This window comes from Neofelis nebulosa, chromosome 12 (assembly GCF_028018385.1).
Source record: "Neofelis nebulosa isolate mNeoNeb1 chromosome 12, mNeoNeb1.pri, whole genome shotgun sequence".
Taxonomy (NCBI): Eukaryota; Metazoa; Chordata; class Mammalia; order Carnivora; family Felidae; genus Neofelis; species Neofelis nebulosa.
Genome location: NC_080793.1, coordinates 51,593,172 through 51,617,645, shown reverse-complemented (window position 1 = coordinate 51,617,645; position 24,474 = coordinate 51,593,172). Strand labels below are relative to the sequence as shown.

Below are 24,474 nucleotides of genomic sequence, written 5' to 3'. Positions count from 1 at the left end.
AAAAGCTGGGCCTGTAGGACTATTCGGAGAGGAATGTGCCTCTCTCAAACAGATCTTGCCCAAATCTTCACAGTCATATCCCTTGAGTCTTGCTGCCTCTTTATTTTACACAGCCCAGACATGTCCCTATTTATATTCCTCCGAGAGGTAAGATCAAGTGACAGGCATCAAACTTATCTTGCCGGCCTTGAAACCTCAAGACTAGGACCTGTGTCCCCTCCAGCTTCTCCAAAGGGCGTTTGTGACTAGGTCCCACCCTACAATCCTAACTAAGGAATGGGGGTTCTCCCCTTTATCCTTAGAATCCTATACTGTCTTGTAACTACAGTTTCTGTTCTGGGAACCGATGTTGGATTTTAACTCCTAGAAAATGCATGGGCAAGAAAGATAAATCTGTAGATTCTTTTACCTATTTCTCCCAGTTGTACCCACTATTTCCCCCTCAGGACACCTGCAGATTGGTAACTTTTTGTTGTTGTTGGCTTGTATTCAATTCTCTATGTCATTACCGTATGTAATGTTTTCTCTTTTTGCCATGCTTACCAAGATCCAAATTCCTTCACGAAAGTCTTTTCAAAAGAAAGAACAGCCCATCACATTTTGAAGTAGGAAAGATAAAACATCCAGTTTTACCTACAAATTCCATGCCCTTTTCAAAAAGTTAAAAAAGAAACTATACTATAAATTATTTTTAATTATAGATTGTTTTTCAGCATTCCATTATTTCATAGTTTTTCGTATTTCTTTGACTATGTTTATAATTGTGATATGAGATAATCTTCCTAACTTAACAGAGAAACCATTCATCCTGCTGGTATGAGCAAATGTAACAGCATATAACAGAAATAAAATTGAAGAATACCCAATAATCTATTTTATTTTAGAGGAAGAGGACTCTGATTTTCCATGGTTTAATTGCTATTCTGAAATTCAAATTTGATTTTATCTTTAATTTCCATTTTTCCTTAGTTTTCGGAGACTCTGTTTTCTTTTGCCATTCTCCTACTTGGTTTTTTCCCTCTTTTCTTTTTTCCTGACACTGTATCTATAGACATAGCCGAGGTCATCAGTTCACATGCTTAATTTGACAAGTATTTATCTAATGCCAATTATATATGAGGCTTTGTGGGGGAGCTATCTGAGCTACATCCCAAAGGTTAACAAGGATTTGAGCAAGACAGAGATGGCAGGGAGGACCTTACAGGCAGGAGGGACTGGAAGCATAAATACACAGGAGTGGAAGGACTTGGAGTATTGGAGTAATATCAGGTATTTCAATTGAGCTGGAGCATGACTTTCTATTATCCTGGGACTACAAACAGATCAGGGAGGTCCTTGAATGCCAAGCAGAGGAATCTGGCTTTTACCTTTTAATCCCTCTCTCTGTATTGTCTATAAATCTGTTAACACCCCTTCACCGTATTGTCTGGCTCTGGTATAATTATTTTATCTGTGAAGAATGATGTCATGGAAATAGTACTGAACTAAGAATCAAGGGCCTAGGATTTGTATATTACACTTGGGTTTAATATGTGGATATTACAACCATAATTCAAACCTCAGCAATTAAACTGGTATCTTTGTCAAAAAGCCTCTAAGAGACAATTTATCTGTTTTCAGAATTATTTATTTATCAAGCATTGCACACAGTAGGTGTTCAATAAGTGTTTGTTGAAGCTAATTCAAACCTCTGCGATCCATAACATAGCCCTAGCAATGGAGAAAAAGGGGGGAAGAAGGACCGCCAGCTTGAAAGTAGTGAATAATTCTTTCTTCCTGATGCAGTTCAGTGCTCTGCTATGAGTTTGTTTATGTTTGTTTGTTTTTTTCAGAGCAGAGGGAGGGAGTCCTAGAATTAGAATCTAGATTATGATAATAATTTTTCCCAGAATTTTATCAGAATTTTCAAATACATAGAAAAGTTGAAAGACATGTACAAGGGGATATTCATATACCCACCAACTAGCATGGTAATGTTTCACTGATCTCTTACCTTGTACTGAGCTATACTCTACAAACCCTTTGCCCCACTGCCCACAATTGCTCTGTGGTGCTGACCATTATTCTCATCATATAACAGTTAAAAACAAACAAAAAAGCTAGGCTCAGTGACTTTCAGAAATTCATTTCCCTAAAGCTCTCCTGGTAGTAAAGGGAATGGCTAGAATCTGAACACTCCGGTTTCAAAATCTGGGTTCTGTCCACTGCACGAAGAGCCTCTAGAATTCCTCTCTGCTGCTGGCCAGGGTCACAGATGCTAACTGAATACCTACGTGAGAAGCCCTGAATTAAGCACTGGAGGAAATGAGAAGAAATGTAAGCTGAGGCTCTTAGTACTTTAGGCAACTCAAGATGAATCAAATCAAATTTTAACATTTGTTGAGTTCCTGACACTTTGTAGGGAGAAATCAATGAGGATGTGATCTGAGACTGTGGGACAAAGAAGTAAAAAACATATTTCTTCTTTAAGCAGCCTGAAATAGTGGGTCAGGGTGAGTAAAAGCCTTGGCCTTACATGTTCCTCTTTCTCTCTGCTTACTCTGTCCTCCTCACCTGCAAAACTTTTCCCATTTTCTTATCATCTCTTGAAAGTCTCTTTTTATCTTAACACAAAAGACAACAGATGTTGACGAGAATGTGGAGAAAGGGGAATGCTCTTACGCTGTTGGTGGGAATGCAAACTGGTGCAGACACTCTGAAAAACAGTATGAAGTTTCCTCAAAGGGTTAAAAATAGAACTACCCTACAACCCAGCAATTGCATTAGTAGGTATTTACCCAAATGATACAAAAATACTGGTTTGAAGGGGCACGTGAACCCCGATGTTTATAGCAGCATTATCAACAATAGCCAAATAATGGAAAGAGCCCAAATGTCCATCAGTTGATGAATAGGTAAAGATGTGGTATATATACACAGTGGAATATTACTCATCTATCAAAAAGAATGACATCTTGCCATTTGCAACAATGTGGATGGAGCTAGAGTGTATTATGCTAAGCGAAATAAGTCAGTAAGAAAAAGACAAGTATTGTATGATTTCACTCATGTGTGGGATTTAAAAAACAAAACAGATGGACATAGGGAAAGGGGGAAAAAGAAAGGGAAGCAAACCATAAGAGACTCTTAACTGTAAAGAAAAAACTGAGGGTTGCTGGAGGGGAGGTGGGTGGGGAATGGGTAAATGGGTAATGGGTGATGGGTATTAAGGAGGGCACTTGTGTTGAGCACTGGGTGTTGTATGTAAGTGATGAATCACTGAATTCTACTTCTGAAACCAGTATCACACTATACGTCAATCAACTAGAATTTAAATAAAATTTTCTTAGAAGAAAAATACCAACAAAAGCAAAAAAGTCTCTTTATATCTCAAGGTGTTTTTCAATTTCTGTTTCTTCCATTTCAGTCCCCCTTACTGAGTCCTCAAACTAGCAATGATCTCTCCCTTCTCTGAACTATAGCCCTCTGCTCTACAAAGAGGCAGGGTAGATTAGTGGTTAAGAACACAGATTCCCCCTGAGATCCTGACCCTTCCCCTCTGTGGGTACGTATTCTTGGAAAATTAATGAATTCTCCATGCCTCAGTTTTCTCTTCTGGTAAAGGGGATATTATCAGCCAAGGATTCTGTTTCAGAGACTAGAATTTCCTCTTGCTAATTAAAGCAGGAAGTGTTACATTATAAAGGAATTCATTAACTCACAAAAAGTTGGAATTGCCAACAAAAAAAGACTAGTTTGAGTTTTCTGAAGATTCCCATGCTACTCTATTCCATACACCAGCTGGATGGAAATGTAAGGGCTGCATGTAAAAAGTCTTCCCACCTTCTCTGATCCAGCTGATAAACTGCATTCCCCAAGATTGCCTCTTATCACCCACAAAGGCAATGACTGGTTGTCATGGTTGCACACAAACTGCCTTACTCTTTAGCCATTTTGACAAGCAGAGAGAACAAAGTGTGGTCTCTGCCTCACTTCTTTTAAATCTTGTGGGACTTCTCCTGAGGAGCCAAATCTAAATTACCTCTGGTACCCTAGCTGCAAGGGAGTCTGGGAAATGCAGTTGCTAGGTTTCTGGCTTCTGCATTTCAGGAAGGCACTAGCTGGGACCAATGTTGAGTACTAATCGACCATAAGTCATATCCATTTGAGAACAATAAATGTACCTCTCCCATAGTGTTATTGTGAGGATTATATGAAATAATAAAGTAGTTAGTACCTGGCACACGGGAGAGCCTCAATAAATGCAACTATTTTCATGAGTTAGCATCTCAAGGGGTTGCCAGGTGAAAGACCTCAGATAGAGCCCTGAATTGCTACCTGATAATAAGTAATGTGGATGAATGTGTTTAACAGAGAAGAGCACCAGTGTTGCTACCTATAAAGTGAGGATAATAATCACTCTCTACCTTACAGAGTTTCTGCTCACATCACATGAGGTCATGTGTGAAAGATGATTTGAAAACGGTAACAAACGTTCCAGTTGCTTTGGTGTTGAAAGGATGTCAGGTGAAATGGAGAGCTACAAACTCCTGGTCAGATTGCAGCTGTGCCCCTGAGAGTAGCAGTCAGCTTCCTGTAGTTTCATCTTCTTCATCCCCACGCTATGTTTTCCTCTTTTTAATTTTCAGAATTAGCCAGGGAAACTAAACCACTTTCATACATGCCTGTGAGGCTAGAAAGTCTCAGACGCTGCCGTTACCACCTCCTGCAAGAGGGGAGATGGGGTTCTACCGAGCTCACCAAGGTCCCCCACCTCTGAGTTCTTTCCAGAAGACCCTTTGCCCTCTCCACTCCACGAACTGCAACTGGAGGGCCAAGTGAGGAGGCCCAACCTCAGGAAGAGACAGGTGGCTCTGGCACGGACGCTGTAATGCATTCTCCCCAGGGAGAGAAATTCGGAGAGTTTAGCTCACTCTTTCCTGCCATAAAGCACACTGAATGTTAACAGCTTGCTCCTGTCCAAGCTGGTGTTTTTTAAATTAAGTATTGTTAAATCCATACCATTTGGAATGATGCTTCAGACAGCCCTGACACTCTCTCTCTTGCTTCTGCTTTCATTTCACCTAATATATTGTACAGGGAGCCAGCCACCAGTATTATGGCAGCTGTGGCCCCTGCTGCTGCTCAGACACTGGTGAGACGGCTTTAATGTAGATACCTGAAGAGGGAAAAGGAGCTCGGCCAACGCCCTGCTCCCATGCCATAAGGGGCCTTCCCCAGGCCGCCATTAGTAAGCATCTAGATTACCTAGGGTTTTATGTTATTTTTCCTTGGTACTGGAAAAAGTTTTAGAAGTGACAAAGGTGGGAGACAGAGACACCGCAGATTTCGATAAGATACTTTCCATTGTCAGGTAACATATATCTATAGGAAAACCTGGGTAGCCTGCCCTCTACTCCTTTACCTTCACTATAAACATTACCCTCCAGCCAGTATGACACCACTGCCAGCATCTGAAAATGTCTATGTGGTTGTGTAGGTGTGTGTAGACACACACACACATATACAGACATACATGTGTGTATACATAGGTGCACATACATGTGCAGATATGTATAGATGAGAGAAGAGTGATTTCGGGTCAGAAAATCCTAGTCAAAGGCCAGTGCTAGCCAGTGGGTCCTGGGGCAAGTCATTTAATTCCTCTGAGCCTGATTTTCCACATATATAAAATGGAGTGAGTACTTAACCAACGTCGAGGAGTAGTCATAAAAATGCGATTGCAAGTGTAAAACCATTTGCAGCCTTTAAAGATAATGACATACAATCTGGTAATTATCAAAATTGCCTCATCCCCAAAACTTACTCTAGTCACCCTCACGCAACTTGATTTTGTTCTCCTTTTTCTAACATTGCAGTAAGCTTGGAGCTTGCTGTGCACTGTGTAATGTTTGACAACACAATCGCTTTTCCTAGTTTCTCTGGGCATCCCCAACAGGAAAGGAAATGCTATGAGCACTGGGACGAGAAGCGTGAGATATTGTGGTGCTTGTCCTCCAGACATTCAATGGGTAATTGAGGGTTTGACTTAAGAATATCGTGACATCCAGCGACTTTATTGAGGCGAAGGGGACCAACGTGTTATATGTCAACGTGCCCATCAGAACTTCAAGGCAGAAATCGCTGACTCAAAATATCTAGATAATATTTATTTCCAAAGTAGGAAGGAATCTAGAAGAGCATACTAGTAGCTCTTCTTCTGCAAATGGTATCATATCATGACCACTGTTGCTTCTCTTCCTTTTCCTACCACCTGTTCATGCCTTTGGATCTGCCTATTAAGTGATGGTTATGCGTGAAGAGGGAAGGAAGAAGTGGTGTTCAATAAAATATTCCATTTTGTAGAACCAGTTGGAACTCTTTAGCTAATTAATAGGTTAAAAATCCCTGCCTCAGAAAGCTCCAACTTGTAAGAGAGAGATAGCTTTTTTTTTTTTAATTTTTTTAACGTTTATTTATTTTTGAGACAGAGAGAAATAGAGCATGAACAGGGTGGGTCAGAGAGAGAGGGAGACACAGAATCCGAAACAGGCTCCAGGCTCTGAGCTGTCAGCACAGAGCCCGACGCGGGGCTCGAACTCACTGGCCGCGAGATCGTGACCTGAGCTGAAGTCGGACACTTAGCCGACTGAGCCACCCAGGCACCCCGAGAGAGATAGCTTTAGGAATGAAAGTTTATTTCAATCAGTTCATTTCTTTAATACAATGATTTCAGATAACACCAGTCAAGGCTTGCTTTAAAATGTTTATTTATTTATTTATTTTTTTTGAAAAAAAGAGAGCGAGAGAGGCAAGGAAGGATAGAGAGACAGAATCCAAGCAGGCTCCACGCTCAGTGCAGAGCCTGATGCGGGGCTCAGACTCACAACCCATGAGATCATGACCTGAGCCGCAATCAAGAGTCAGATGCTTAACTGACTGAGCCACTCAGATGGCCCATCAGTCAAGCATTTTTACATCTACTCATGGGTACTCTTCAGCTTATGAACATTATTAGCTGTTTTTTTTATAGATTTGTAAAACTGATCTCTCTGAAAGGGAACAACATACTTCAAAACAGGACCTCTTTGCTATGGATTTGTCCTATCCATTTTTCTTTTCTTTTTTTTTTTTTAACATTTTTTATTTATTTTTGGGACAGAGAGAGACAGAGCATGAACGGGGGAGGGGCAGAGAGAGAGGGAGACACAGAATCGGAAGCAGGCTCCAGGCTCCGAGCCATCAGCCCAGAGCCTGACGCGGGGCTCGAACTCACGGACCGCGAGATCGTGACCTGGCTGAAGTCGGACGCTTAACCGACTGCGCCACCCAGGCGCCCCGTCCCATCCATTTTTCTAAAGGGACAAGGTGGATCCTTATATGCCCTGACTCTCCTAACAGGTTGAAAATGGGCATTTCAAAGCTCTTCTGTCTTTAATTGGCATGCCATATGAAGTAAGTAACTTGATGTTAAACAAGCTAGCTGCGTTTCTTTACCTTGCTGAAAAGCAGTGCTGCAGGTATGTATGTAGACGGACCTGCCTGTACTCACACGCCCATTATGCGTAGAGCAGGTTTTCCATATTTTTGCATTTCATAACTTGTGGGTGTTTTTTATTAACGGGAGGAAAGGACTTTAATTCTCATCATCTTCTCCCTCCACCATATACATTTCTGGGCTCTCAAGAAATCTACAAAGGAAAAACTTCCTGGTGACACACCTATGGAAATGGAAGGCCAAGTTCGCTGTTTCATTCTTTCAAACACTCCATGATTTTCTTAGCAGATAAGGAGAAAGACGTCCTTGTTTGACACTTGACACTTTTCTAAAACTGTAATAAAATCTTCCTCTGGTAGAGTCAGATCTTGATTGCTGGTGGATTAACCAGACTTAGAAGCTTCCTGACCTTCTCTTTGCTGTCGCTGGCCTTGCAGTCATTTCACTGCTCATTAGCACTTCCTCCAGAGCGTCTCCCATCCAAGCCTCTTGCAACAGTAGAAGGCAAGAGGAGGTAAAACTCACTTCAGCCTTTTCTGCTGTGTTATAGCAGCTCTGATAAAGGACATGGATAAGGACGAGGCTGAAACTGTTGGTTAAAAGGTTTGAGGATTAACTGAAGATTTAATTCATCCTTTCTTTCCCTCTCCCTGCCACAGTAGATAGTTGTGAGCTGGCACTGTGTCAAAACCAGGCTGCTCCTCAACCCCAAATTTCAGCCCCTTTCATCCCAGTCTTTGTTAAAGGGCTTTTTTTTTTTTTAAACAGGGGCTCCAAATTTCTAATTGTGCCTTTAGTGTAGTAAACCTTAGACATTTTAAATTGTCACTTTACAAAGAAGCGACTTGCTTTTTCTTTCCCCACCCCGGGCTCAAGTCATTAATGCCTAAAAGTAACTCATGTCACTATTTAGGTTTGGTGAGGAACTTCCAAAAACTTATATAGCCTCTTTTCCGAGTCAAGGGAGAAAATAAAGAGGAGCTTCACGGAAGAGGAATAAAGCAGTTGTGCAGAACACGTTTAAAAGGCACGTTAAGTCAGTTTTTGTCTATGGCTCTTTCCCTTTATGGCATATGTTATATATTGACAGGGATTAAGTTTCTCTCCTGAATGCAACAATACAGAGTCACAGGGAGCTACTGTACTTCCCAAAGCCACAGGCACCAGCACAAGCAAACGGCAAATAGAAAGGTATCTCACAAAGAACCAACCAGGTTAGTTAAAAGTAGAGGGCTTTGCTTCATCTTTTGCAATTCTGCACCTTTTGCATTTCTCTTCCTCTCTGCCGCGCGCGCTCTGCTCTCCTTTCTTTTTCATCCTGTTTCCCCTTTTTTTGCTCGCACTGTTACACTTTCTCTGTCCGCCACCCCCCCCCCCCCCCCGGCTTTGTTATTCAGCACGTCTGATTAGCAGGAGCCTGATTGGCTGGCTGCCTGCTCGGAGAGAGATTCCATTCAGCTTACCCCCCACCCATCCACCCACCCACCCACCCTCGGTCAGGAAATGTGAGCAGGGCTGATGGAAGCTGATAGGCAGGGCCGGAGTGTTAGCCCCAGTACTGGATGTGACAGCAAGCAGAGGAGCACTTAGCAGCTTATTCAGTGTCCGATTCGGATTCCGGCAAGGATCCAAGCATGGAATGCTGCCGTCGGGCAACTCCTGGCACACCGCTCCTCTTTCTGGCTTTCCTGCTCCTGGTAAATGCCTTTTCATTTCAATACGTTGCTATTGCCACTTAGCCTGGTTGCTGTTGGGGGTAATGTGTGTGTGTGTGTGTGTGTGTGTGTGTGTGTGTCTTTATCTTCAAACACCAGGTAAAATAATTTACATGATTTTAAGAAAAGGAAAAACTTCTGCAGAACTTTAACCCCCAACTTCCCAAGCTAAGTAAGGTCCGCAAGACTCTGTGGGATAGTGAGAGAGATACATAATAATATTGAGACTCAAACTTTGGGATATACTGCCTAGCGTTCTGAGCTGGGGACTGTATAAATGGCGGTGTGTATGCTTGGAATTTGAATAAGGGACGTCCTGAAATCAAACTCACTCACTGTGGTGTTCCTGGAATTTTTGAAGGATGGGCTGTAAGGGGCTTTCCCCCACTGCCTTGTCCGAATCCTTCTCTGGCTGTGCACATGTGCTAGGGAACCAGGTAAAAGACGGAATGAGAGCCCGTTTGCAGCCAGCCCAGATTATAGCTCATAATTACTGTAAGTCCTCTATGGATACAAGTTAATGCTAGTATTTTTGAATTGAGGATTATGGTCTTTGATCTCAGATCTGCTTTTAAAGAAGAAGAAAATGCTGACTTTTTGTGTGTGTCTGCTTTCCATAATCACAGTGATAAGATGCTCTGCTCTTGAACATCAGCACACATTGCATTTTTGACTCGAAGTAAATGTTCCGTTGTGACTCATACTTGGTTTTATGGGCAGAAAATGAACATTTACTGTCCAAAAAAAATCTACACTCAAAATATTAATAGCAATGCACATTTTTTTAAACCAGAGTGTTCTGGGCAGGCAGCTTCATAAACCTCATCTGAAGATTTGATTCCAAAATTTGCACACACTGATTCCAAACAAACGTGATTGTAGCTCTCCTTGTCACATTTATAGCATGCCAGCGCTTCCTCAATAAGGCAAAAAGGGAACAAGGTAAAAATGTAACGAATATATAGGTTGCATTGATTCGTTGATGCTAAAGGAATGTTTCGTTCTGATTAGATTCTGACAAATTTCATCTGAGCTATAATTTTGAGCAGAGGAAGCAAGCCATTTGGTATAAATTGAAAAACTCCAAAAAGGTTCATCAGATAGAGTAATCAGACAGTGTTTAAATATTTTATACATTCCCACCTCTCATTTGCATCATTGTAGCCAAGAAATCATACTGCTGCACTGCAAATGCTATAAATATAGAAATGTATTTTCAGGTTTTCAGACATTTAAAGGCCAACTGAATTTTAAGCATGAATAGACTATAACTTTAAGCTGTTGTGAGGAATATAAAAAGCAGAATGTTTAGGTGTGCTTTATGACTAGTGGAGCAAGCAATTTATGAAAGGTGTCTCATTTTTTCCATATGGGACGTGTTACTTATATACACACCATTAGTTTGCCTCATCTTTCCTTCTTTGTGATTTTCAACAAGCGTGTGTTATTTCCCTAATTTAATTAAATCACAAGTTCAATTACCAGTCCACATTACTTTTTTGCTATCTTCATATGAAAATATGATTTCATTATATTTTGGAAAAACTGTCCTATTCAGGAGTAGACTGCTTAGCTACCCATTTGGTAAATTGCATTATTCCCCCTTTGACATCTTGAATATTCATATATGTACTTGAGCATATAATTAGACTTATGTGGAAAAAAGAAGTGTTTCTTTATATCAGATTTCAAACATAAAACATATTTTGTTTAAATTACAGTAATTGTATTGTGAGGATAAAATGAAATCAAACTCAGGTTTGTTTCAGGTCTGTATTTAAATGAATTGGGATTCTGAGAGTCACAAGAAAGTACTGACTTGTGAACAACAAGATATATCCCTGGGCAGAGTAATAACAGTATTATTAATACCTGCCACGTATTGTGTGCCTGAATGTGCCAAATATTAGGCCAGTTGTTTGAAACGTGTTACAAGGAATCTGCACAATCAGCTTGCAAATAGGAATTTTTAAATTTTTTTTAATGTTTATTTATTTTTGAGACAGAGACAGAGCATGAACGGGGGAGGGTCAGAGAGAGGGAGACACAGAATCCGAAGCGGGCTCCAGCCTCTGAGCTGTCAGCACAGAGCCCAACGCGGGGCTCGAACTCACGGACTGTGAGATCATGACCTGAGCCGAAGTCGGATGCTCAACCTACTGAGCCACCCAGGTGCCCCGCAAATAGGCATTTTTAAACCTATTTTACAGATAGGGAAACAAGCTTATATTTGAATACGAAAGTCAAATAATGGAGAGAAAATCACTTGTTTGCTTTATACTATGGTTGGAAAATGTTTAGCAATGATGGAAGCAATGGTGTAAGTTGGTCTGTAGTCATTGTTGGATATTTAGGGGTTTTGTCTCATCTTGACCATTGAAGTTATGTACAGGATTATGGGCACTTGTTACACTTGCTTGTTAACTGCCCCCATCAGCTTTGTGACCAAAATTACATTACTGACCTATGAGCCCATGAGCCTCATCAGCAGTTGGCTTAGAACTAGAAGTGTGACAGTTTCAGCTCAGCCTTCAGTCTGAATGGAGAAATGGAACAAAGTAGCTTGTTTTCCCCATAATTATTTTATACATTATAAGAGTCTATCTACTCTTAGAATTAATTTAGGTGATTTTTGAAGATCCCTTTAACTTGATCCGAAAATATCCCATTTGTTTAGTGGTGAGTCAGATTTCTACTTCAAAACAGTGTTCGTTATCACTGACAGCTGAATCCCCTGTATTGGTTCTTGAGGATGTGAGAATATCAAATATTGACCTTCAGTTTTGTCAAAATCCTTTACCCTTGGAGGACGCTTTCTGGGAAAATGAGGTCCCTGTGTCTCTGTATCATATGTTCATGCAAAGCTCATACATCATGGATATCTATTTTACTCTGGGCACAATAGGACAGTACTTCTGATTAAGAGATTTCATCCTGATATTCAGGTCATATTTAGTCACATCACCCAGCTTCCCCAGTCTTCCCACTCTGTTCCCCTTTTTCATTCCCCCTCCTTTGTCCCAACTGTGTAGCTCAAAAGGAATGTGGCAAAAACCATGACCGGCCATTGACATATGTGTCCATCCAAACTTGAAGTCAAATCACTTCTTGTCAGAAAGGCATTTAATCAAATTTGCATTTGCTTTTTGTTTCTTTTGAGTGGTTTTAAGCTCTTTCGCCTGCTATTGTGGGAGTTGTGAGAGTAACACTCAGAATTATAATAAAGTACATGTGTTTTTCTGTTGAATTTCTTTTTCTTCTCTGCACTAATTTATACATGGAAACTAGTCAAACACAATAGCCCATTCCCTTCAGTCGCTCTGGCACTGTCCTCCACTATTATCTAAGTGGATCTATCTTGGATGGCGAGAAGCACCATTAGCTTGTGGAATGAATGTTAAATCCCTTATTTACAGCAGATTGTGGGCTGCTCCAATAAGTGGTGAGTGTGTGTCTGTGTGTGTGTGTGTGTGCACGCACGCGTGCATGCCTGCGTGTGTGCACATACACAAGTACCTTTCTATCACTGTTCCCTCTACATCTATTTCTTATTCTCATGCCTACATTCTCTTTAAATCAAGCCTCAGGACTTTTCACCTAAATCTACAGAACATAATGAGGCATTTATTTATATGCATTTTCTAACTGTTTTTGTGAAGTTTCTTGTCTAGACATGGTCAGCTACAATTTTGTTTCCTCAGACTCCTGTTTTTAGTGTTTAGGTCTGTTCAGGACCACTTTCTGCCCCCACTTTTCCTTGAAAGACCACATGGATATTAAAGACTTGAGAAAAAGAGAGAAAATGGATAAATGAACATATTTGTTTGTGCCTTTATATGAGTGCTAATACATATTGATTCTGCTTTATCAGTGTGTATGAATAAGGTGGAAAGCCATCCCCTAGCACACCATGGGGTAGGCTAGTACTCAGATGCTGCACGAAGCTCAAATAGTAACAAAGTTAAGGTCAGGGTTTGTGTAATTTTAATCAGTAAAGTGTGGTTAACCACTGTACCTGTTACTCATTAAAAACAAAACTAGTTAATGTTGTTGCATTTTGCACAGGAATTGTTTGGATAAGACACGTCTGGTAATTTGGTTCTGCTCCTTCTTATGGTTTAATCAAAATACAATTTTAAACTCTTCCAGAAAAAAATATAGTGTCCTCTGAATGTCTGCATTTCCTGTAGCACCTGGTAGAATGCCTTTTATATACAGGCATCGTAGCTGTTTGTGAACTAATTTAAGGGAGGAAAGGACTTACAGAGGCTATCACCTGGTTTGCTAGTTCTCCACATTCTTGGAGTTTCCTAACTTCATGTACAGAGTCCAGTTTCTCTGGTCAAGTGACAGCTCTGCTTTTAATTTGTCTGTTTCAGGTTCCAGGCCTTAATCATTTAAGTTTCTCACATAGAATTGTTTGTTTCATTCTACTCTTCCCTCATTCTGCATATTCTACTGTTTCTTGTGGTCTCATGAGTACAGTGACCCAGAAGTGACCTCTCGTAGCATGAGGGCCCTCGTCTTTTCTTGAGTGAGAGCATTCCTTGAATCATCATGAATAACCTACTAGTTAAGTGTGTTGAGATAATCACAGGAAAATGTGTCTAAATCAAGTTTTACAGTCTAGCTGCTTTTACTAATTTTCTTCTTCTAGAGAGCTGGCTTCCAACTTTGTGTTTTCACCAGAATAAGACAAGTTCGTGTCATTTTCTGTCTACATCATAAAAACTATACCATGTGGTTGAATTTTGGCTTGATTGGCAGTACTGGCTCATGAGCGGCTTAGGACTGGCATACCAGAGGTGATGTAAGCCCTAAAGGATCCTAATTGAAATAGGCCAGCACAGCTGTGTGGGGAACCTGCCTGCTAACTGGGGTAAGCTGTTGCTATCAACCCCTTCTTTCCATGAGCTCAAAAGTAAATGACTAAATCTCCCCAATTCCCGAACGTCAAGATTAAAACCTACATTGAATAAAGCTTAACTGTTCCGGCTTCTCCTCCTGGGGATTTTGCCAATGAGAGCACCCAGCATGGAGAGCAGTTAGGAGTTTTCTGACCACGTCAAGAAGATGTCCCAATGGTAGTAGTCTGGCTCCACCAGTGACCTCTGGCTTGTTATTTGTGGATTTCCAGAGGCTTGGTGTTTATAAAGAAGTCTGGATATTTCCCTGTATTTTTAAATGGTCTCTGTTTCAGTCATAGATATATATCGTATCTCGTTAACTACTGAAACTCTCTGCAGAAGAAATACCATAATTTCTGTTTGGCTACCCATACCACAAATTCTACCCGTGTAGAATTAGCTTTTAGTAATTGTTTGTCAGAGACATGTGTAAGTAACTGTAATCTCTACAGTACTTTAAGATGTCCTTTCTTCTAGTTCTTGGGCTTCTTTGCATTGATCTCTGTCACTGTACTTCTCATACTGTGCTTACATTTCTGTCCACTCCGTGACATTGTGGGTGACAGCAGGAGTGACTTGTCCCTCCTACCTCTGTCAGATGCCTGGGAATTAGATCTCAGTGAATGTTGTTGAATGAATGAGTAAATGGATGGATAAGGATGACTTGGAAAAAAAAAGTTGGAAAGATGGTAAAGCACAAATAGGACAGGAAAATGTGAACATCCATTTCACCTTTGAAGCATTTCACTAATTCTGGTTTTAGTAAGACCAAGTGAGCAAGCTAATAAATTTTAAAGGGAAGATAAATATTTTGCTTTTCTCTCTCTTTCTTAAACATATACGTCTATACAATGAATAACAATTGAAGAACAATCCCTTTTGCTGTTGATAATTAGAATGAATTTTGCATGTTTCATATCTTGCTTAACCCACTTGGTTCTCAAGTATTTTCCTTTTATGAAATTTGCTTTCAGGAGGAAAATGATACTTATATTTGCCACAGTCTTATAAAAATAGAGGGTAGCTATAAACTCTCATTTTAGCAGAGATGATGCTATGGGTTCACCATAACTCGCTTCTTTTTCTGGCAGGACGTAAAGATAAACTGTATTTCCCAGCCTTTTCTGTGATTGGATGGTCACAATCACTCACTGATTGTGAGTCAATGGAATAGAGTTAGAAGTTATAGATGGCACTTCTAGCCCTCACATCTGCCACGTAATCATGCAAACACTCAGCACTCTCTCTTTACCTGCCTCCTGGACACAGAGCCTCCAGCAGGGAACTTCAAGACCTTAGGGAATGAGAAAGCCACCAAGCGCAAGGCCTGGGTCCCTGAATGACTTTGTGGGGCAGAACCCCACGCCACCACTCTCACAGAATTCCTTTTCTGAAATCCATTCACCCACTACCAAGAAATAAACCTTTTTTTTTAATGTTTTATCTGTTTTTGAGACAGCACAAGCAGGGGAAGGGCAGAGAGAGTGGGACAGAGGATCTGAAATGGGCTCTGCACTGATAGCAGCGATCCCGACGCGGGGCCCAAACTCACAGACCGCAAGATCATGACCTGAGCCGAAGTCGGGTGCTCAGCCGACTGAGCCACCCAGGTGCCCCCAACCTTTTTTTGTGTTAAAACATGGAGATTGGAGGAAAGGTGTTGTTTATTATACTGAACACCTTTTTAAAATGAACTGTGCTTCAAATTTAGATGCCTTGCATGCTAGCACTCACTTATAAGTCAGTGTTAATTCTACTTTCCATTTATTATGTGGAAAATTTGAAACAAGAAGATTGCATGTCATCCTAATGATGGTTTCATCTTTGTGATGTGCAACTTACTGCGTGCCCCCAAGTACTTAACATGCTCTACATTTGTAACAACCTGCACACCACAAAGACTGAAGGAAAAGTAGGAAAATGGGCCCATGCTCATTTTTCAAACATAGAATCCAGGAATGAACGGCACGGTAAGTGAGAAAAGGAACCAAGAGAGGCAGGGCTGTGGTAAACAGTTGGAATCTCCTAGAGTAGAGCAGACCAGCCAACCCAGCCAAGGACATAGAACCATGCAGACCCAAAGGAAAGGCAAAGAAAACAGAAAGAGATACGGAGAAGCAGAAACTAAGGCACAACACCAATGCTGCTCTCAGGACAGAATGTCGGTAGACAAAGGAGTAAACAAGTGACAGAAAGGGGAACAGACTCATAAATGCAAAAATCCCAAATGTTTCGCACAGCAGCATCCAAAGTGAAACACGCCTCTTGAGCATACCTAGTCTCAAGCATCTTTGATATGTGTTTCTTGTATATGTCTCAGATGTCATGGAACAACACTGGTTTTAGAGTGTAACCATCTGGTCTGTAGCACTGATTCTACTTCTGTGATCTTGGTCTAGTCACAGAACTTACTTCAGCACTGTCTCCTCATCTATGTGCTATTATTGCCCATCCCACCTAACTCTCCAGAATGTCATTAGAGGCAAATATGGCATCAGACGTTGAGCTGTTTTGTAAATTCCACAGTACCATGAAACATCAAGTGATTATACTTTCATTGATAGCATTTGTCTGTCACCAACTGTGTGGCCAACACAGAGCCAGGCTCCGTGGAAGATAAAGACACTGTCCTTACAATGAGTTTGGTAATTCATTGGACATTTTGTTGTAGAGTTATTTTTAAAAGTTTTCAAAACACTCTCCTGTAGGGAATAGTTCTGTGATGGGTATCACTGTTTTCAATTGCCCGCCCCCGCCCCCTGCCCCAAAGCTGGCTCATCTTAAAAGGGACTCTTCTGTACCTGCATAGACACTATCTGTTTAATCCTTTCCATGTGTAAATGTAAATCATGGCTTCCCACAGATTATTCATATGTATTATCTTTCTGGATATTATCAGACAGTATTTGACTTCAAACATTGAAACTTGTTTCCAATTTCCATAGTTGAGAATATCAATTTGTGTAACAGAACACACTAGAACAATTTTTTAGTTAAGATAAATTCTTTAGGAAAAAAAAAACTGTCCTCAAAACAAATTCTTATCATTGTGAGAATTACCATTAACTAGGGGTTACCAGTGTCTAGGGCATTTTCATCTGCCCCACAATTGGGGTATCATGCTGGTAGACTGCAGTCTGATGTAGTTTCTACTACATTGTGCTTACTTTATAATAACCAAAAAATCCATGGAAAACACAAGCATATTCCATTTGGAATCATATTTCTAAAGTGCTATTGCTTTAGTAGGTTGCATCTCCCTCCTTCACTAGACTTTTCTCTACAATTCCACTAAAATAAATTAATTACAATAAAACCAAAAAGGCCTTGTGCGTGGAAAGGGGGATAGTTGAAATAAAGGGACTAACAGAAAAATCACATGTGTGAGCATACACCATTTATAATATAGGAGATTTATTCCACTTCTGAGGCAAGAAATTGCAAGACTCTAATAGTTTCACCACCTGTGAATTATTTGGGTGCACCTCATAAGCGGGTTCTTTCTTCTATTTGTTTAAAGAAATAAGTGGTATGTTCGCCAATTCTACACTACATTAATTTTCACAGAGTTTCCATTTTCATCTTCATTGCTTTTTCAGATTTTTTTCCAAAGCTTCTGCCATTCTCCAACTAAAGCTTTGGGTATTTTCCCCTTCGATTTTTGTCCGGGGACTTTCTCTAAGTCAGTTCAGTCTGTTGGCATAAATGTTGGGACAAAGGAGGGAAGGACTGTGATAACCTAAGACATCCTGACATAAATTCCAAGAGCACTAAAGAAATGAGACAGGAAATTATGAGCAACCTATAATAAATTCAAACTGTCCAATAAAATAAATATACCTCACTGGGTTCCCATCGTAAGGTAGGGTAGGGTGTCCAATTTCTCAGCTTACTTTGCCGGCTGCTCAGGCACCATTTGAAGTCTGCCAGAGTATTGTTCAAGTATTGTACTTCATCAGGAGACCCAGAAATGAAAAAGCACAATGGAAACAATAAGAATTCCTACTGTTCAGGTGCTGAAGTGAGATTTAAGGGAGAGTCGTTTTTTTTTTTTTTTAATGGTCTGTTTTTTCATTAAAGTTGCTATAACCATTTGACACTGAGACAGAATATCATTTCCCTGATGTGCCACACACTTTTATTTTTACCTTTGGGCTTGTATCCAGCCTGAGATAACAAACATGCTTTGAAATTACTGTTAAGAGTGAGTTAAACTGATATTTAGATTCCCAGGACATAGATTATTAGCACTTGAGAACTAAAAGAATCTTTAAGATGGCATCTAATGTGACCTTAATTGATTGGGATCTCTTTGAAAGCAGAAGTTTGGTTTTACTTTGTCTTGGATATATTTGTATCCCAGGCACCAGATAAAGAGCTTGATATCTATAAAATGTTCGGTGTAAGTTTGTTGTTTGAATAAATGAATTAATCACCTGTCCCAACCCTTTCATTTTGCAGATAGTTGAATGTAAAATATAAACGTTTGCAGAGAGATTTGAGACATATTTTCCGGGAAAACCTAGTAGGTGGAATCCAGATCCTGGAATCTGGATCTCTTTTCTTTGAGTCCGTACTCCTTTGAGAAGAGTTCGTTCTCTTTCTATTATAGCTTCTGGGACCTTTAAATAAGAGCCAGCCAAGCTGGCCTTGGTTGAGAAGGGTTGAAATGTTGAGATGTCATATGCAAAAGAAACCTAGGAATCAACAAAACTGCTGGAAAATCATCTTGAATAAAAACTTAAGGATCATTGTTGGTTTATAAACATCAGGGTAACCTGGAAAGAAGGGTAGGGAGGGAGGCTTGAAGCCTATAAAACTTGTCTCCCTCCCTAGATCTGCATCATTTCTCTTGCTTTCCATATCAATGAAACATGTGAAAACTTTGGTGATGTATATGTGAAAATAACTTTATGTGGGACCTTGCACATAGCAAGTGGCCAAGAAATGTTAGTTCCATCCCTTCCCTTGGTGCAAACTAGCATATTCATTGAAAGGCTGCTGAATGACAGACACTGTGCTAAGTCCTGGGTATACTGTGTTGAACAAAACAGACGTGGTTCTAAACATGGGTCTTTCTACATATAATGTGAGAAAGGATTGAGATGGGGAGCAGGGAGGGCAGGAAATAATTGGCCAGTACTTTCCATTGGTTTTATGTTGCTGTCATGATATTATTTTCTTTAAACTGTGTATTTAACTCTTGCTGATGTAAGGGGGTCTCTGCCTAAAGAAATAGACACATTAATTCATTATTTATTGTGATTCAAGAAAGAATGTGTAGAAAAACTCCAAAACTCTACAGATTTATACTTAAGGTCACCTCTTTGAGTTATGCTTTTTTTATTTTCTGGAATTCTCTTTTTTAGTAATACTGAAACCTAAGCTTAATGAATGTATTACTTTGTCTCTGTGTTTATTGATACATAAACACCTGTCTTCTCCATGTTAGAAGTGTGCTTAAAGTAGGCCCTCATTCAAGTGAATAAAAAGCCAATCAGTGCCATATAGAGCACTAATGATGGTAGATTTTTCCTCAAAAGGGTTAGCTTGCTCTGCAGAAACTGTTTGTATGCAGGAACTTTATAAATCTTTAGGCATCACTCTGGCATGTTCTCAGTTCTCTCCTGGGAGGGATTCTGATTTTCCAATACCTCTGTCATGTCCCTGTAGACTCCAGGATCTCGGTTTTAAGAAACCCATCCCGTGGTTCGTGTCTGTTTTTGAGTTCTACATAACTGAAAACAATAATTCCCCAGACCTTTGGATTTCTCAAAAGTAAATAAAGATGTGTTTGCACATCTTTGCAGGTAGGTAGGAAGTCTGGAAAGCAAATACAACATTTCTAATTTTTTTTTTCATTTTGTTTAGTAAGGACATTAAAAAATAAACCTCTATCACCTTAGTTTCATAGACGAATAGTGTTAGCTTCAGTGTGAGAAGCACTTTGCACATATCTAGCTATCTAACATCCATACCAATTATGGACTGGTTACAATTATATTCCATTTTCCCCAGTTTCCAGGTGAGGAAACTGAGGCACAGGGGGTCATATAACATTAGTAGTGGCAGAGCACAGATTCCGACTCAGGCACAGTTCATTCTTGCACAAACTCTGCCATTGTTTTCAGCAGTACAAGAAATGAAAGGTTCTTTGAATAAGCCAGAAGTTCTAAGTCCATACTTTCATAAGAAAATCTAAGTAAACACATTTAGCTTTATGGAAAGCTAACTGGTGTCCAGATTTATCCTTTTTTTTTTTCCTGATTTATCTGTTTAATTCTTCTGTATCACTGAAAACTTCACAATGGACTGGGCTGCTCTATGCCAGACGCTTTCCTTGGGACACAGAGATAAACAAAACACAGTCATACTCGCCCAGAAAACTCACAGATTCTAGACAAAGTTCGAAAAAGATACACAGCGCCTGAGTGCAGGATATAAGGTGCTGCCATAGCTCCAAGAAGGACATGAGACAAGGAAGCTGACATTTATTGTCTGAGGTTCCCAGGCTCTGTGCAAAGCAGACAGTAACTGGGCTTTGAGGGTCAATGAAGGTGAACATGAAAGAACAGGTGTTTAAAGTGAATCTTAAGGGATCGGTAAAAGTCCACCAGGTAGACACAAGAAGGAAGGAGTGCACGTCAGGCAGAGGGACCTGCATGGGCAGAGGCACAGAGGAAAGAAAAGGAAGGTGAGTTGCGGGATTGGTGCGTAAATGCCAGTGGCTGGAGCATAACCAGCTCATGCGAGGCCTTGTGCGCTGTGGCCGGGAACGTTGTCCCAAGTTTGCGTTTTAGAAAGATAGCGGCAGTGGCCACATGGAGTGAAGAGGCCTGGCCTAAAGGCCTGTAGAAGACTGTGGCTTGTCTCCTGGTGGGGGGCCCTTGAAGGCAGGAGCAGTGGTAGAAAAGAGAGGGATGTACCTAGTTATATGGCTGCATAGCTATTTGCAGGAAAACCTGTGATCTCCCCTTGCCTTATATCTTGATGCCTCAGAGGCTCTTAAAGCCCCAGCTGTGTGCTAGGCTCTTTAGGTCCCATGGCCTCGCAGACAGACTATAGCCTGGCGCTAAGCAGGTGCTTAGAAAGTTCTGAATGAATGTGGGAAAGAGTGAACCATTTTATTCATGGCATCCCTGTTTTCAAAATTCTGGCTTACACTCAGAGACTTTTCCCCCCAGATTATGGAAGGCCTTCCAAAGCAACAAATGTAGCAGTATCCCAAAAGGTCAAGAACTTTCCATCACTCTCTCAGGAAAGAATGAAATCTAGGCTCAACCTCTCTGCAGAAATTGCCACACTGTGGTAACTTAACCCTTTATTCACTCTCAGTGAACCTTTGCAAATAGAGCCAATTTCAAAGGGGGAGGGGGTGCTGCTGGCTTTTTGGAAGCTTTATGCCCTCACATAACACAAAGCCCATAAGATGGCATCATTTTTGTACCTTGGGTGGTTATTGTATTCAGAGACTGCAGTATTTCCCTGTGAGTTATTTACCTGCTTCCTCACCAGACAATGCCCCATTCAACTCTTCAGATTCATGTCACAGTTCTGAATCTTTCCACGGAAAGCCAGCAAATCTCTTTGCCCTAATTCTTGCAGCTCTCCACGTTATCAAATATGGGCCCCACATGTGAAGTTCCCTTTGGAAGCAGCTGAAACTCCAGTAAATGAGGCAGCATTAAGGATCTAAATTTAAGTTATCTGCCCTGATTAAATATTAATTGTGGTCCTCAGAAAATAATCAAGCCATGTCTGAAGTTCATAAACTCATCATTTTATACTAAAAACATAATGTGACTGAAAAAAGTAACCCACAAGTTTTATTAAAGTGTGAGTTAAATGCCACATACATTCTTGGTATGTTTTTTCTTTAGGAGTCTAATTGCAAAGGCATTGGATTTTAAGTCAGGCATTGGGAGTACTGTGGGACTATAATTTCTTCTTCTCCTAAATATGAAGAGCCTCCCGTGTGCACACAGCTCTTTACTCAGTATTAGTACAAAATTGATTATGGCTTGGCCTCACCTCATAAAGTAGATATGCTTTGAAACAGCATTCAGCAGGTATTTGTTGTAAGTCACATGGCCCTTCTGACTTCCATTCTGATTTTGGACATCTACCACTTTTACTTTCCTTCCTCCTCTCAAAACAGACTTCAAGCAACATAAAAATATCATCAGACTTAGCAAAGGGAGAAAAACGTGATTTTCAGTCTCCTCCTATGCGCCACGTACTGTGGTGTTTGTTTACATATGTTACCTCAGTAAGCCGCACCACAACCCATTTCACAGATGAGAAATCTGAGTGCTAAAACCTAAAGAGTGCTGTGACTTCTGCTTTTAGTGTATGTGTATTCAATTCTTCTAGCAAAAAAAAAAAAAAATCCTATTAAAATCTGCAGTACAGACTATTTTCCGTGTTGTTGGAACTCTGTTATCTGCACTCTGCCAGCAGGAGCCTCCCCAACGTGCTGAGTGATTTCCACAGTTTCAGAACCAAGTTCATTAGAGTTCATTGCTTGTACCGTATTTCATCGATCCTAAGATACACAATTCTTTTCTGATTTTAGAAACTTAGTTGCCTCTCATAATTGATAGTGGTTAACAGTTTCATGAGTGGCTTTTTTAATTCTAAATGGCACATAAAATAATAATGTGACTTCAGTCTATACCATGTTGAATTCGATAGTATACTGTATCAGGGTCTTTCCAAGATTTAACGGGTGGGAGCAAGGCTAGGCTTGAGATTCAGATGCAGAAACATGATTTTGTACCCTTCCCTTGCCTTCCCTCCCATTCACCATCCATTCACCAAAGACAGGTAATTCCTGTCTTTGCTTGCCAATCTGAGAAGGTGAGAGTTTGTATGTTGAGCTAGCTTTCCATACCCAGGACAACAACCTCTTGACTAGGTCTTCCTTTCTTCTTAATATACGTAGGCCTCAGCTGTCTTCACTGTAAGCAATGACTTGAGATGGAGTAGTATTTCCTGATGTTTGGTCAGTATCTGAATCAGCTGAGTACTTGCTAAAGTTATGAAGGCCCAGACGCCTCCTCCTTCAGGGAGCCTGGGCTCTAGGTGGTTCTGATATACCCCAGTTTGAGACAATTGGTGGAGTTGTTAACAAGCAGGAACTCTTGAGCTGGACTGCTTGGGTTCAAATCCTGGCTCCACCAGTGTGACCTTTCTGTTTTTATCTGGTCTCAGTTTCCTTGCCCGCAAAACAGCAATCAACAGTAGCACGTACCTCAAAGGATTATCGTGACGTTTAACAAAACAGTTCATGAGACATACTTAGCACAATACCTCAGACATTAAATAAGTGCCCAGTAAACATCAGCAGTTATTATTACTTTCCTCCTACAGGCTGAAATTCCTCTATCTCACTCCTAGAAACCAGTCTCATCTTTTCCTGGTTTCAAGGCAGCCAACAGCTTTGCCTGGTAACTGGTCTCCTGTGCAATCTCAAAGAAAGCGGCTGAGGAAAAAAACAAAACAAAACTGAGATCCCTTTTAATTGGGAGGTGGAGATGAGGGGTTCTGAAGCCCACTGAAGCCAGGGAATCTCAAACAGAAAAAAGATAAAGGGGGGTACCTGGGTGGCTCAGTCGGTTAAGCGGCCGACTTCGGCTCAGGTCATGATCTCGCGGTCTGTGAGTTCGAGCCCCGCATCGGGCTCTGTGCTGACAGCTCAGAGCCTGGAGCCTGTTTCAGATTCTGACTCTCTCTCTGACCCTACCCCGTTCATACTCTGTCTCTCTCTGTCTCAAAAATAAATAAACATTTAAAAACAATTGTTTAAAAAAAAAGAAAAAAGATAAAGGTTGACTGAAGAAAGTCATCCTGTGAATTCATTCATAGATGCTTGCCAAATTCAGGATTCTAACCCTCCTCTGCATCAGTCACCGTAGGAACCTAGAACTAAAAATGGCTGGGCAGCCACCAGCCTCTCTCCCCGGCAGAATCAATTGGTCTGGGGAGGGGCCTAGTCATTGGCCATTTTTCCTGAGTTCCCAGGTAATTTAAACATGTAGCCAGAGTTGATAACCACTAATCTAATTGAATATTTTAAAGGTTCTAAACACCTCGCACCTGTTAGGGGATTTGTTTCTGATCTTTGAAGATGCTTTATAGAACTCTCCTCACCTAAAACAAAATAAAACAAAATTTAGGAGCCCCTTTTCCCTAAATTAGGGATGCTATACCAGTTCAAATAACTCCCAATTGATGTGAATGCCCTTTGTAAATTGTAACTGTGTGTGTGTGTGTGTGTGTGTGTGTGTGTGTGTGTGTGTGAGAGAGAGAGAGAGAGAGAGAGAGAGAGAGAGAGAGAGAGAGAAAGACAGGGGGAGGGAGAAGCAGAGTGAAT

General features: G+C 40.7%; 1 protein-coding gene across 3 annotated transcripts in view; it reads left to right on the top strand.

Moving 5' to 3' along the window:
- ADAMTSL1 (ADAMTS like 1) overlaps positions 1-24,474 on the top strand; it is an 877,457-nt gene that overhangs the window by 490,359 nt on the left and 362,624 nt on the right. Inside the window, exon 1 of one of the 3 annotated variants that reach the window (XM_058695259.1) lies at positions 8,982-9,174. The exons of the other annotated variants lie outside the window; for them this stretch is intronic. Within the exon in view, the coding sequence (XP_058551242.1) occupies positions 9,112-9,174 (63 nt within the window). The 5' untranslated portion in view covers positions 8,982-9,111. Of the gene's footprint in view, positions 1-8,981; positions 9,175-24,474 lie in introns of those variants that run through there. 3 annotated transcript variants of the gene reach the window in all.